The 14777-nt window shown below is 43.0% G+C and overlaps 1 protein-coding gene across 1 annotated transcript in view; it reads left to right on the plus strand.

Annotated features, from left to right (window-relative positions):
• PTPRH (protein tyrosine phosphatase receptor type H) overlaps positions 1–9281 on the plus strand; it is a 46668-nt gene extending 37387 nt beyond the window's left edge. The window contains exons 14-20 of the mRNA XM_058182594.1: positions 139–229; positions 1870–1946; positions 3635–3769; positions 4515–4637; positions 4936–5096; positions 5725–5860; positions 8463–9281. Coding sequence (XP_058038577.1) covers positions 139–229; positions 1870–1946; positions 3635–3769; positions 4515–4637; positions 4936–5096; positions 5725–5860; positions 8463–8600 — 861 coding nt within the window. The 3' untranslated portion in view covers positions 8601–9281. The remainder of the gene's footprint in view (positions 1–138; positions 230–1869; positions 1947–3634; positions 3770–4514; positions 4638–4935; positions 5097–5724; positions 5861–8462) is intronic.
• The last annotated feature ends 5496 nt before the right edge of the window (positions 9282–14777 follow it).

Raw genomic sequence — 14777 nt, forward strand, 5'->3', positions numbered from 1 at the left:
GGAAGACAATTTCTAATACAGTAACACTCTTGCTCAACAGCTTATTTTCCCTATTGTTTTTGCTTTGTCTTATTTTGGAAGTCCTCTGTGCTCCGCTTTACTGAGTCAATATTTCTTCTTTCCTTGCCTACATAATAGCAACTGCAGGACACAGGAACAGATCAGCTCCAGAGTGTAGCCCAGCAGCAAGAAAATCAAGCTAAGAATCGCTATAGCAACGTTCTGCCATGTAAGTCCCAATCCCTTACCTCATGAACCTTTTCATTAGTTTATTCTTTCCAACCCATCGGAATGAACCTGTTGGAAGGCATGATCTCTGTCCGTCTGCAAGAAAATGACCAGAATGAGACCCAATCTGGGATGGAGCAAGAAGTCAGCAAAAGAAGGACTGAGTTTAAAACTGGACTAGAGGAGGGCAAGGATTGCTGAAAGCATCTTTGGGGAAGATACAGTCAAGCAGCCTCTTGAACTGTGAATTGTGATTTGATGCCAAATGGCATCAAATCAAATGACTGAATAGGTCCATTCTAGGCCTCCTCCCTCCTGTTTAGAAAGACCCAGAATAGCGTATATGCAATCTGCCCTGTGTGCTTCCTTCCCTGTGCACTACTACCCTGTGCACTACTACACAAACACAATGTGAGGCCCCCACAAACAAAGGGTGAAGCATGGAGTTGCTTTTGAGGAGCATCTTTATACTGGTGGCATATAAAAACTTGGTGGCGAAAATGGTATGCAGTATTGCAGGCTAACTCTGCCCACAGTTTGGAGTTTGATCCTGGGTGAGCTCGAGGTTGATTCAGCCTTCCATGCTTCCGAGGTTGGCAAAATGAGGACCCAGATTGCTGAGGGCAATATGCTGACATTGTAAATCGCTGGGAGTGTGCTATAAAGCACTATGGAGTAGTATGTAATTCTAAATTCTATTGCTATTGCTATTTATTGTTCTGTCTAAGACAGAATCTTGCCAGACTAAAATCGCATAACTATAGATATACTCTGTGAACTGCTAGGGAGGCTCCATCTTTGCCCACTTCCTGCCTATAGACCTTCCAAACTCTGCTGGCTCTTTGTCCTGTGGGATTCAGCCCTTCCCTCCTTGGACTCCAGACTACATCCCACATTATATAACACATACACACATACATATAACAAGGAGGAGGGAATTATACTCTAGGGGCATCCGCAAAAAGGGTCAGATGGTTAAACTGATGGTTGTGTGATCCAAGCCCTTTCCACCATCCTGTTATTTTTGACCATCCTGTAGACATCTCTATCTGACATATATACACAGAAGGCATGTTGTATCCAGTGGTGGGATTCAAGTAATTTAACAACCAGTTCTCTGCCCTAATGATTTCTTCCAACAACCAGTTTGTCAAACTGCTCAGACAGTTAACAACTGGTTCTCCCGAAGTGGTGCGAACTGGCTGAATCCCACCACTGGTTGTATCGTTATCCAGAAGAAAATACAGTTGCCTCTTATAGCTAGCACTACTAAAGAAATTGAAGAACATTCCAAAAATTGTGTTTGGCAAGCTTTGTCTGTATTTTCATTCTAGAATTCCATCCCTACTCTACTTAATATAAAAGAGCCTGCTTGAATTTTGAACAACAGGAATCTGATTCAAATCTAATTTCTTTTGGATGCAATTCAACAGTCCCCATTCCACAAAGGAACTTTGATGCTAGACATTAGTGCTTGAGAATCACTGATCCTTATCTAGGATTCTGGACCAATGTAATATAACGGAGACAATGCTGAATTTCAACTGGAAAGACTGAGTTCCTATGTGTTTCTTATATTCTGTGCTATTCTTTCACTCTCAGTCTTCCTCCTGAGTGCCATTTTTGGTTCTTTCTCCATAGATGACCATGCACGAGTCCAGCTCACCCTCAGGCGAGAAGATCCCTATTCAGACTACATCAACGCCAGCTACATGCCTGTACGTCTTCGCTATCGCCTTTTGGGGAGGCGATGTTGGCTAAGAGTGCTGAAGAAGATTGAAGCCAGTTTGGAGTCTCTGAGTAACCGATTCTGGAACATGTTTAAAGCACTCCAAATCAAATGCCAAAATGAATAATTTACAACCCTAGTATTGGATGTTATATCCAGAATCCTTTCATAATTGCTAGTGAATTGCCATTTTTAGTGTGACCGAAGGGAGAAATGATTAAATAATGGGCCACAGCCATATTCAGAACAGAACAGAATAACAGACTTGGAAGGGACCTTGGAGGTCTTCTAGTCTAACCCCCTGCTCAGGCAGGGAACCCTATACCATTTGAGACAAATTGTTGTCCAATCTCTTCCTAAAAACCTCCAGTTTTGGAGCACCTAAAACTTCTGAGGCAAGCTGTTCCACTGATTAATTGTTCTGTCAGGAAATTTCTCCTTAGTTCTAGTTGGTTCTCTCCTTGATTAGTATCCATCCATTACTTCTTGTCCTGCTTTCAGGTGCTTTGGAGAATAGGTTGACTCCCTCTTCTTTATTAGCTATCAGAACACTGCTATCATGTAGTCCCTAGTCCTTCTTGTCATTAAACTAGACATACCCAGTTCCTGCAACCATTCTTCATATGTTTTAGCCAGTGGTGGGATTCAAGTAATTTAACAACCGGTTCTCTGCCCTAATGATTTCTTCCAACAACCAGTTTGCCAAACTGTTCAGAAAGTTAACAACCGGTTCTCCCGAAGTGGTGCGAACTGGCTGAATCCCACCACTGGTTTTAGCCTCCAGTCCCCTAATCATCTTTGTTGCTCTTCTCTGCACTCTTTCTAGAGTCTCCACATCTTTTTTTACATTGCGACAACCAAAAACTGGATGCAATATTCCAAGTGTGGCCTTACCGAGACATTATAAAGTGGTACTGACATTTCACATGATCTTGATTCTAGCCCTCTGTTAATGCAACCTAGGACTGTGCTGGCTTTTTTGGCAGCTGCAGTACACTTTGGCAACTTCACTACATTTGATCATACAGTGTTAATGACAACAACTCATCTGTGTCCTGGATCCAGTTATTTTTTTGATACACCTATTTTCTGGATTTCAGCCCAGCACAAAAGCCAGATATGATCCCCACCCTGAAAATAATTGCCTCTCCCCATCTTCCATCATTGATACTGCTAACTGGATGTATTATTTCCATTCGATGCAATATGTTTGGCCTTGGATGCCTAATGTAATTTGGGCTCTATTTTTTCCCCCTCCAAACCTTTCATCTTCATTTAACAAAGGGCATTTTGGGAGTCTGCTTTGGCTTTGCCCATCACATTGTAGAGTAGTAGTCATAAATGAGCACCACGTATTGAAGTGGTTGCTTTTAGGTCATCTCTAAATTGAGTTCTACTCTTTGGGGTCTATTAGTCTGGAAGCCTATCTACTCCTAATGACTTAATGGGAAGTAATGCGATTTCAGTCCAAGTGCAGGACCATAAGGAGGCCTCTCTCTGCCTTTCTGAAACAATTGTTTTGTTGACTTCTCCTGATTCTCAGGCTTTGTTTTCACCAAGGCAACCTTGAGCATAATGTATAACAGCTTTAGAAATGTGAAAATGATTTTAAAAGTGAAACAAATGCTTTTGTGTACATGAAAGTATAAATTGGTATAGCACCTCTCTCCTCCCAAGGGCCACAAGAAGGAAAAGGAGTTCATCGCAGCCCAGGGTCCGTTGCCTGCCACACTCCATGACTTTTGGCGCATGATATGGGAGCAGCGCATCTCAACCATAGTCATGCTCACAAATTGTGTTGAGAACGGACGGGTGAGAACAGCCCCTTTGTTTCAGCACCAAAGATGCCCTTTGAGGGAGGCAGGGCTGGGTTTTAATGATGGCAGAATCCAAATGTCATGGCTGCATCTCACCAATCCAAGCTTCATTGGCTGACAGTCAGGGGAGGAGAAGGGTGGGTGGGTGGGAGAGGGAAAGATTGGAATGTAAGGAAGAAGGTGGGAATGGAAACCCAGTTGAGCCATGTGAGAAGCTACAGCCAGCCAAGATCAAGTAATCAAGCTGGGAACTGAGCACCTGTTTCCTAAACCAGAGATCCCCAAACCCCCGGTCTGTGGCCGGTACCAGTCCACAGCATGCTAGAAACTGGGCCACGCAAACAAGTCCCATTTGCAGGCAGCAGGCGAAACCAGACCCCCTCTGGTCCGTGGAAAACCCTCTCCATGAAACTAGACCCTGCTGCCCAAAAGGTTGGGGGCCCACTGTCCTAAACAATATACAAGCACCTGATTGGACATTTGCAGATAACCAGGGGATGGCCGGGAGGGAGTTGGGAGAGGACATTTCCTTTCCTCAGATTCAGCTTAAGCTACTTTGGTAACCATTTGAAGAACAGTCTTGGGAAAACAAATGGCCAGGAGTCTTTCTTTGTTAGGTGACTGAATGGGATGGTTGACACTAAATTTGACAGGCATTTAACAACTTTACCTCTTGTCCCCAGTGCTACAAATTCCATTAAATGTCCTGTATTCTCCGTCCAATTTTATCTCCTGGCCAGGTGAAATGTGAACACTACTGGCCCTTGGATTACACACCCTGCACCTATGATGATATTACTGTATCTGTTATCACAGAAACCATCCTCTCTGATTGGACCATCCGTGACTTTTGTATCAAGCGGGTGAGTGACCAAGACTTGAGGTTGCCTTCTCCTTCGGAGCTTAAAATACAATCACAAGGGCTGCATGGATCAATCCTTTTCAAAGTGACTTCCACCCTAGCAATCCCAAAGAAAAACACATCCTTCCTTTTACATGTTCAGGTACCTATCCCTAGCCAAAAAGGGATATAGGGGAAAAGAAAGGGAAGTAGGCATGGATGAATATCAAGAATTCCCAAGTACAGATACACACACAAACACACACTCCCATATTTGTGCCTTGGTGACGGGAATATCTGAATGTTGTGTTTCTCAACAGATGATCATGTCTGAAGTCCGTCATGCTAGGCATTATCACTACACATCATGGCCTGATCATGGAGTGCCCCAGACCACAGACACCATTATTCATTTCCGAAATCTTGTCAGGGAGGACTTAGACAAAATGAAGGATAATGGGCCAGTTCTGGTTCACTGCAGGTACGTCAAATGGAAGTGGGAAGATCTGGGACAAGAAAGAACCAAGGTGAAACACTCATCACTGAGATCTTCTCCAATGGGTCTGCTCAGAGTCACTCTCCCTTCTAAGCGAAGTGGCAATATTGATTAGGAGCTTCTCAACTGAGGCACTTGGCTTCCATCTCCCTTCACCTTCCAATAAATCAAACACTAAGGAAGTCATAGATCATGCTGGCTGGAGATGTTGGGTGTTGAAGTTCAAGATATCTAGAGGGCCCCGGGCTAAATAAGGCTGATCTAGAATATCTCCCATGGTGTCCACTGTACTAGCTAGACCAGGCTAGAAAATAAACTCCACCAAAAACTAGAACTATACTTTATTGAGATAGGCTATAATAACAACATCTTGCAAGCTGTGCTTTACCTTCTTCTTATGCTCCAATGAATCAGGAACAAACCAGCCTGAATGATTTCCAAATACTATTTTGCTTCCTAGGACTATTTTAGCCCTCTCTGCTTACGTAACGTTCTTGCATATGTCTGTCAAAGTCATCTCCCTTAGTCTTTACATACAGCTAGAGAGCATAGTTGAGGTTGTCCTTGCCTGATTGCCTCTTCTTCTTTTTTTCCCATTTTTCCTCCTTTCCAGTGCTGGGGTGGGCCGGACAGGCACATTTATTTCTCTAGATTCACTACTGTGCCAAGCCCAGGACCAAGGAGAGATCGGTGTCTTTTCATTTGTTGAGAAACTGAGAAGGAACCGTCCACTCATGATCCAGAATGAGGTGAGAGAATGGGAAACTGTGACATGTAGAAGCAGATCTGATCTATGGGCAAACATCTTATCTGAAATCTTGAGAGAATCTGTCAAGGTGAGGGGGGATTAAATGTGGGTATGTGGTCCAGAGCCCATTTTGAGAGCTCCTCTGGATTTGACCAATATCCCTTCTCATGTTGTACAGTTGGCAAATGCAGGTAGCCCTCAATTTATGACTACAATTGAGCCCAAAATTTCTGTGACTAAGCAAGACAGCGGTTGTGAGTTTTGTGCCATTTTATGACCTTTCTTGTCACTATTGTTAAGTGAGTCACTGCAGTTAGCAACAAGGTCGTTAAGTGAGTTTGGCTTTCCCATTGACTGTGTTTGTCAAAAGGTTGCAAAAAAGCAGCTCACATGATCCTGGGATACTGCAAGGATCATAAATATGAGTCGATTGCCAAGTATCTGAATCTTGATCACATGACCATGGGGGGAGATGTTGCAATGGTCATAAGTGTGAAAATGGTCATAAGTCATTTTTTCCAGTGCCATTGTAACTTTGAATGATTACTAAATGAACTGTTGTAAGTGGAGGACTACCTATACTTCTGAGATTCAAAAAGAAGGATTTAAGAAAATTGCCCTGTCTAGCCGTCAAAAACAAGACACTGCAATCTCCTCCAACCTGTATGACCCAAAATCTGACTCCCAGAATTCCTTTGGCCAGCATTGCACCTGCTACATAAGAATTGTGGGGGTTTTGAGTTGAAGTGCATGCATTTCGGAAATTATCCAGTTCTGAAGGTGCCGTTTGTTGAGTTAAGAATTCTCTTAATTGACTGACTCAACTAGTACTTTGCAGTTATTCCATTTTATGTTCTCCTTCATTTCAAACAATATTGCACACGCAGTGGGCGAGCACATGTATGGTCCATTTGCATGACTGGTGTGCATATGTGCCTGCCACTTGTGCCAATGGAGCTGTGCATGTGCTCTTGCCCGCTGCTCATGCAGAACATCCCCTCTCCTCCCTCCCCCCACCACTCTGAAAGGTTGGGGAACTCTGCTATAGACAACAAGAATGCAGTTATTAAGGGTTTTACACCTAAAGCACACTGCGTAGGCCCATTCATGAGTTATGGTTTCCTTCTCTGGGGTTGGTTGAAAGAGCTATTTCACATATTATGTGGATCCATGAAGCTTGCTTTACAACCAACTGTAGTTCACATATTATGTCAAGTCAAAAACCAAACAACCAAAGTTCAGCATGACTGCCAAGTTGATTAATCCTACTTTTAAGGTCCTCTAAACTAATATAGCTAATGCAGCAAAGGCTGATGATCCTTCAGGTAGAGCTCAACTGCTAATGATGTCCTGAATACGTTCATTTAGCAACAGGACCGAAGGGACCTGGCTAGGTGGATCAGAGGCTGAGCTTTTCGATCAGAAAGGTCGGCAGTTCAGCGGTTCGAATCCCTAGTATAGGTCTCCTACGTGAGCAGGGGGTTGGACTAGATGACCTCCAAGGTCCCTTCCAACTTTGTTATTATTATTATTTGAAAAAGGGTTCAAATAGGATTGTTACATTGAACAACCCTTCTTCAACAGAGGGTAAAGGACATGACCCCACCTGTCTCCTGTCTACCCCAAAGTCCTTTCAGCAGCCCCAAGAAGGTTCCACAGCCATCTGCACTCTGATTCAGGAGACCCTGAAAGCACAGATAAATCCCCAAGTAGCTTCAACTATTCACAGAGAGCTAAGGATTGACCTTCAGAGTGCTAACGACCAGATGACTGCAAAGCATATAAACCCTTCCATTCAGTTAAAACTGAAGAAACTTCTTGGGTGAGAAGTGAAATGTTTTCCAAGGAGAAAAAAATCTTGAAAGTCCAGTTGCCTTTTGGAAAAGTGTCACCTTTGGGACAGCGCCAAAGGGCCTGCTATTGTTTTCTTCCATGAGGTGTTTTTGATCTCCATCAAGAACTTCCTGGTCATTTTCTATCCACGTATTAACCGGGGCTAGTCTTGTTTAACTCCCAAGCCACTCAGTTCGTGCTTAGATTTATTGTGACAAGATAAAGCTGCCTTGGAGTTGAGCTCTGCTCCTGGTGACTACATCAATACATCTATTTAGTTTTCTTGGCAACAGGAAGGAAACAGTTTGCCACTGTCTTCTTGCAGTATTAATTTTTCAACCCTCCAAGGCTAGCCTGCTGCCCTGAAATTCTCTGTTGCTCTCCCACTGCCAATAGTTTTTGTTTTGACCTCCCAAACAGCCATGGATTTTTCTGGTGATCTTCCCGGACCAATTACTACTTCCAGATCTGACCTGGCTTGGCTTTTTGAAATCAACTGGGCATTTTCCCCCAAGCTGGGCAGATGGGTTTACACTGTGGCAAGAAGTGGGGCACATTTGAATCGGCTCCCAACTGAACTTGCCAGGTGCATCCACATACAAACATCCATATTTCCCAGTGCGATTTCTGCATCATCTTTCCCCCCTCCCCACAACAAATTGGCCAACACCACTGTTCACTGGTGATGTTCCTGTGGGACAATTCAAATCAATTGTTCATGCCCATTTCAGCTGTCAAATCCTCCCCTGCTCCTGTCTCCTTTTCTATAGGATCAGTATGTCTTCTTGCACCAGTGTCTCCTGGATGGGATCCAGTCTGCTCCAAAGAACGACAGGGTGGTCCTGGAGCATCCTGCTGTCTATGAAAACATCTTGGCTATGCAGGACTATGAGATCTCTCGTGTGTGAAAGGCTTGGCTACCTTCTATAGGTTGCAAAAAAATAATATTGTTTGAGGCATCCCCCCCCCTCCGTATTTAACTTCCATGTTTTAAATGGAGTAAATTTTCCAAAGCAAACATCCCAGACTCTATATTTAGTCTTTTTCTCTGAAATAATTAACTATCAAAATAAGAAGATTCCCAGTGATTCAGAGCCTCCCTTTTAGCCTCAAGTAATGGTTTCGTCGATTAATTAAGTAAACATGACCAGCTGTAAAAAAATTGTTGGCATACAAGATGACTAAGACAAAGCCACGATAAAAACTGAATCAAACACATTAAGTAACCTTTGAAAAAATGGAAAACTGAAATGTGAGTGTCTGACTTTACCAGATTGCGCAAAAGAAACATTTTTTCCTGTTGACAATGAACCTATGTTCTTGATGTACACAACGGTTTGTCTACTCCTTTGCCCCCCCCCCAAAAAAAATCCATCCTCTTCTCTCACACCACTGTAGTGGGAATTGAGAGGACAGGATGAAGGAGGGTAGCAATTGTGGCACAACAGCAGTTTTTTGTCCAATTATATTGTGTGGAAAGTATAATGGACCCTAAAAGAAATTAAGACTGAAGCACAGCCTGGCTGAATTATTTGGTTGCCTTAGCAACCTGTGTGTCAGCTCCACAATGTTGCCATGGAGCTGTCATAAGTGTCATATATATATATATATATATATATATATATATATATATATATATATATATATATACATATATATATACACACACACACACACACACACACACACACACACACATACACACACACACACAGAGAGAGAGAAAGAGAGATGGGTGTGGGTGTATTGATGCCTTCCTTCCTTCCTTCCTTACCCACACACACACACAAACATATATAAAATAGTCTCCCTTCCTCCCTCCCATATATACAGTATGTGAATATATCACATGTTGTATTCATATATCTGCATATATACATATTGCATATTGCATTCATATATATGCATGTGTTTATATATTTATATGTACCTATGCAACATACACATACGCATTCAAATCTGCCTTTTAGATACCTTCTTGACAAATCTAAAAGGCAGATTTGAACGCATGTGTGTATGTGTATATGTGTACATGCATACATAGATATACCTAGATAAATGCATGCATATATATGAATGCAATATGTATATCAGTAGTGGGTTTCAAAACTAGGCACTACCGATTCGCTATCAGTAGCGCACGGGTGCGTGTGCTCGCTTTGCGAGCGTGCAGTGCTTCTTCGCATGTACAGAAGCTTCTGCACATGTGCAGATTGTTTTTTGATGACGTCTGGCCAGGTGGGCGGAACTTCCCACCACTGGCACTCCCTGTTCGCCCGAACCAGGGCAAACCGGGAGCAACCAACCACTGATGTATATATGGACAGACATATGACTGCAGCTCACTAGTGGTACTCAGAGAATGGGAGGCAACCCCTGGGTAAGAGGTGCTCTTGAGGAACCAGACTAACACATACTCAAGATGCTCTCTCAGGTCCTTCTCTCTTGACACCTTTTTTTTTTACCTATTGGAAAAAGTTGGGTTCACTTCCTCTAAAGAGAGGAGGAGAAGGAGGTGGGGGAGAGGAGACCTTTCTTCAGCAAAACTGAATTGGGACTCCTCCTGGCTGCAGGTTCCTGAATGTGCTCCAAGTAAACTCATTCTGTGTGGTGGGGCTCTACATTGTGGATGGATTCTTGAACACAGTTTGGTGAGGTGAGCTCCAAGATGTTCTTTTTGGGAAGAAAGCTACTGAAGCCTTGCAATTGAAAGGAAAGTAAATTGCAAGTGAGAATGATGGGACAGGAAAGAAACTGGGTTGAATTTAGATCCCAATGCTGATAAATCAAAGAAGTATGAGTTTGACCCAGGATTCTTCTTTTCTCTCCCCCTCCTCCTCCTCCTCCTCCTCCTCCTCCTCCTCCTCCTCCTCCTCCTGCTGTTCTTCCTTCCTATTATTACTCCTGCATTATGGCAGGGGCTGCTTGGGATCCAGACTTCTTAGATTTGCTAATGAGATGAGGCTGGAAGCTAACCAACCTTTGGATTATTTGGGAGGTGATATTCACCCATCAGAATGCCAGGCTGTTGCCCTTATAAATGAGCAATGGAGAGCTGTCAGTTTTCAGATGATATTAGACTTCAATCTTCACCAATCCTAACCAAAATGATCAACGGATGGAGATGATTTTTTAATAAGTTTTTTAAATTGCATTTTAATTGTATTTTGTATTGCTTGTTTTATTCTGCCTGTACACCGCCCTGAGTCCTTCGGGAGAAGGGCGGTATAAAAATCAAATAAATAAATAAAATAAATAAAAATAAAATGATTGAACAACAAGCTTCAGAAGGGAGTTGGGGAAACGGGTAAGGAGTCCAAGGTTCCCTTACACAGAAAATAATTCTTGCACTATAAATGCATGATGAGTAAAGCCAAGTTCTCGTGCATTTTCCTTCTGAGTTTTTGAAAGGAAAAGCATTTAGTAGTTTACTAGAAAGATGGCTCTCTCTCTCTCTCTCTATGTATGTTATTGACAAAACTAAGTGCCAAAAACTCACCTAACTTTAATTATGTTATGCAGTTAGCCAGAAATATTTGTTGGAGGAGTTGCTTACTCCACAGGAGGGCAGCAATGCCTCTCTCTGTCTGTCTCACTCACACAAACCCACAACATAGATATGTACAACCCAATTCTTTTAGGGGGCCCCCTCCAACTCTGTCCATCTTTGTTCCATCTCTCTCTGCAGCACAAGCCCATTAGCAACAGTACACACCATTCTTCCCCATAAGCGACCATTCCCACCCAGTTCAAAGATAGCCTCTTCTCTTTAGTGCTTTGCCTCTTTCACAGAATTGATCCACACTTCTTTTTATTTGTATAGGTGTGAATATCTATACCTTTCCACTTCACTCTCACATGACCCATTCTATTATCAAAGCATACACCCATGACACTTGAGATGAGCCTTCTCACCATTCTACAAAAGAATTTTCAGTTATTCAGCCTTGCTCTGTTTTCCTTACATTCATTCACTTGCCTCCTCTGTATATTTTGTGATATAATCTCCCTCTCCAACTGCCTTGCTGAGACCGCACCCTACAACATAGTCACCTATTCATTTTCTGGTATCTTGCATTAATACTGCACATCTGCTGCAAAGATCAGAATCCTAAAAACACAAAAAGCAAAGGAAGCCAGACAAAGTAATCCAAAATCCACAACTGGAAATAGATTCCAAAAATCAAAAAAAAATGTTTGAAAGAATACAAATGCTTTCAGGTTTACCATAGAGTGCTGAGGTGGGGAACATCCTCTCAACTGCTTTTGCATACAAGTAGTCCTTGTTTAGCGACCAGTATTGGGATCGGAAGCTCCATTGTTAAGCAAAACAATTGATAAGTGAAGGTCTGACTGTGCTTAGGATCTTATTTCAGCTTTCCTTTGTTTTACAGACCTGTGAATGTCTGAAAAGCATTGGCTATAAAGTTAGTTTTTCATTACTGTCATAACTGTAAATGGTGACTGAGGCAATTGCTCTGTTTCAGGGTTTAATATCCTATGACTAGCAAATAGTTACTGGAATTGAGTATGGCTAGTCTAGTGAAAAGAAAGACTAGGGGTGACAGGATAGCAGTGTTCCAATATCTCAGGCGCTGCCACAACGAAGAGGAAGTCAAGCTATTCTCTGAAGCACCTGAAGGCAGGACAAGAAGCAATGGACCTTAACTAATCAAGGAAAGAAGCAATCTAGAACTAAGGAGAATTTTCCTGACAGAATAATTGATCAGTGGAATGAATTGTGTCCGGAAGTTGTGGCTGCTCCGTCATTGGAGGTTTTTAAGAAGAGACAACCATTTGTCTGAAATGGTATGGGGTTTCCTGCCTGAGCAGTGTATTGGACTAGAAGACCTCCAGGGTCCCTTCCAATTCTCCAATTCTCTTATTCTGTTATTCTGGCTCTCATTCCCATATTTCTGACTTCTCGGCCACTTAAGAAAAATGGGTCAAGAGTTTTATATATGAACTGTTGTGCATATATTCTTCCTCTCTAATATTCACACGCTTACCACATGCAAGTTTGTTCACTCACACAAGTACACTGTACAAGTCTTGATCAATGGATACAATATATCTGGTTCTGGATTGCTGTCCTTGAATTCCAAGTGTTTGGACAGTCGCGCTATATAGTAGGTCTATGATCCATGCAGATCTCCCATCACTATCATAATTTATGTTGGTTTTCATAGCCATCCTTTCTCCACATAAGGAGTTCTCCTACAGTATATATTTGGGGGGGGATGGCTGATACCCGAAATTCTCCAAGGAGATTCTCAATACCACCTTCTGGAAGAAGCCAGAATGGAAATTGAAACTGAAATTGAAATTATTGGAAATTGAAATTGAAATTATTGGAAGTTTGGACTCTTGGTGAATTTGTTTCTTTTGTCTAGCAGTCTCTTCCTGTTGGCTCTTTTGTCACTGAGATCTAGATTGAGATGCCCAGGAGAGTGGGGGTAACTATCTGCCTTATACAGTATAACCCCACTCCCTCAATCTCTTAGAGCATATCTATCAAGGGAGTGTTGTGCTTTGTAATCACAGACATATAGTGTGAATGCTTGTGAGACTGTGATAAGTATTTATTTATTTATTTATTTATTTATTTATTTATTTATTTATTTATTTATTCGATAGGTATACCGCCCTTCTCCCGAAGGACTCGGGGCGGTTCACAGCCTATAAAACTACATATAAAATACATATAATACAAGTTAAGAACAATATAAAAAACTGATTCAATTTATGGCCTAAAAAAACTAAAATAAGAATAAAACCCCATTTAAAACTGCATTTAAGCTAGCCCTGCGCAATGGAACAAAAGTGTCTTCAGCTCGCGGCGAAAGGTCCGGAGATCGGGGAGTTGATGAAGCCATGGAGGCAGCTCATTCCAGAGGGCAGGAGCCCCCATAGAGAAGGCCCTCCCCCTCGGGGTCGCCAGCCGACATTGTTTGATTGACGGCACTCGGAGAAGGCCCTTCCTGTGGGAGCGCACAGGTCGATGGGAGGCTACTGGTGGCAGTAGGTGGTCCCGTAAGTAACCGGGTAAGTATCCCGTAAGTACATAGATAAGTGTATAGTACTCAGTGGTGTTTCAGGAACGGAAATACAGAATGCATCATCCAATCCACCTTTCTTTAAGGTGAACAAAAAGAAAGATATACAGATGTTACATTAAGTCATACCTCTCTATATACAAGGCTTACAGGACTTCTATGCCCCCTTCTAGAATGGATATGGCTTTATATGGTGAACTTGCAATCCATAGACCCTTTCCCCACATCTCCACACAACAGAGATATACACACCCCGTCCAACCCCTGCCTTTCTTTAGCCTTCTCTCTAACCCCACCTTTTCCTTCCTAGCTCCACCCCCTCAGCTAGCAACGATTCAGAACCACGGACCGTGGACAGCTCCGTTGGAGAGCTTCTTTGAGGGGGGGAAAAAGGCAACCACAATAAAAAATAAGCCAACGGTTTTCTTCTTGCCCGCTGCTCCTCTTTCATTTTGCTCTCGTCTCGTCCTGCTTTTTGATCTGTCCAGGAAAACTGCCACTCCTCCTGGGAAGGGGAAAAAAATGGGTAAGAAGCGCCCTTTGGGGACTTCGGTTTTCTGGGAAAATCTGCCGCGAGCAAATGGGTGGGTTTCCGAGGGTTGAACTGCTTCTTCAACCTCCACGTTTTGCGTTGGGGGATAGAACTAATGCGTCTGTTGGTTCGGCGTTTCCCGATCGAATCGAGAGGGGAGGAAGAAAGGGGAGATCGGGAGATCATCTGAACCCCTTCCCTGCAGGGGAGGACGATCCCTCGGAGCTCAGGAAACAAAGGCAGGTGTTCTGCTCCGTGTACAAAGCTTCAAGAAGGAGAAAAATCGTGGGTGTGCTTTTAACTTGTGAGAGTGTGGTGGCGTGTCTGCTTCTCTTGCACAAGCGGCGCCTCGTGGAGAGGGTGCCTCGCAGGGGCATCATTTTGGTGCCCAAGTGGAATCAGTCTTGCGCTGAAGGGGGAGGGGCACAAATGAGAATTGGCAGCACCCAACTCGGGTTCTTCAATAGGAGGGACTCTCTGAATCCCGTTTCCTCCCT

This window comes from Ahaetulla prasina, chromosome 4 (genome assembly GCF_028640845.1).
Source record: "Ahaetulla prasina isolate Xishuangbanna chromosome 4, ASM2864084v1, whole genome shotgun sequence".
NCBI lineage: Eukaryota > Metazoa > Chordata > Lepidosauria > Squamata > Colubridae > Ahaetulla > Ahaetulla prasina.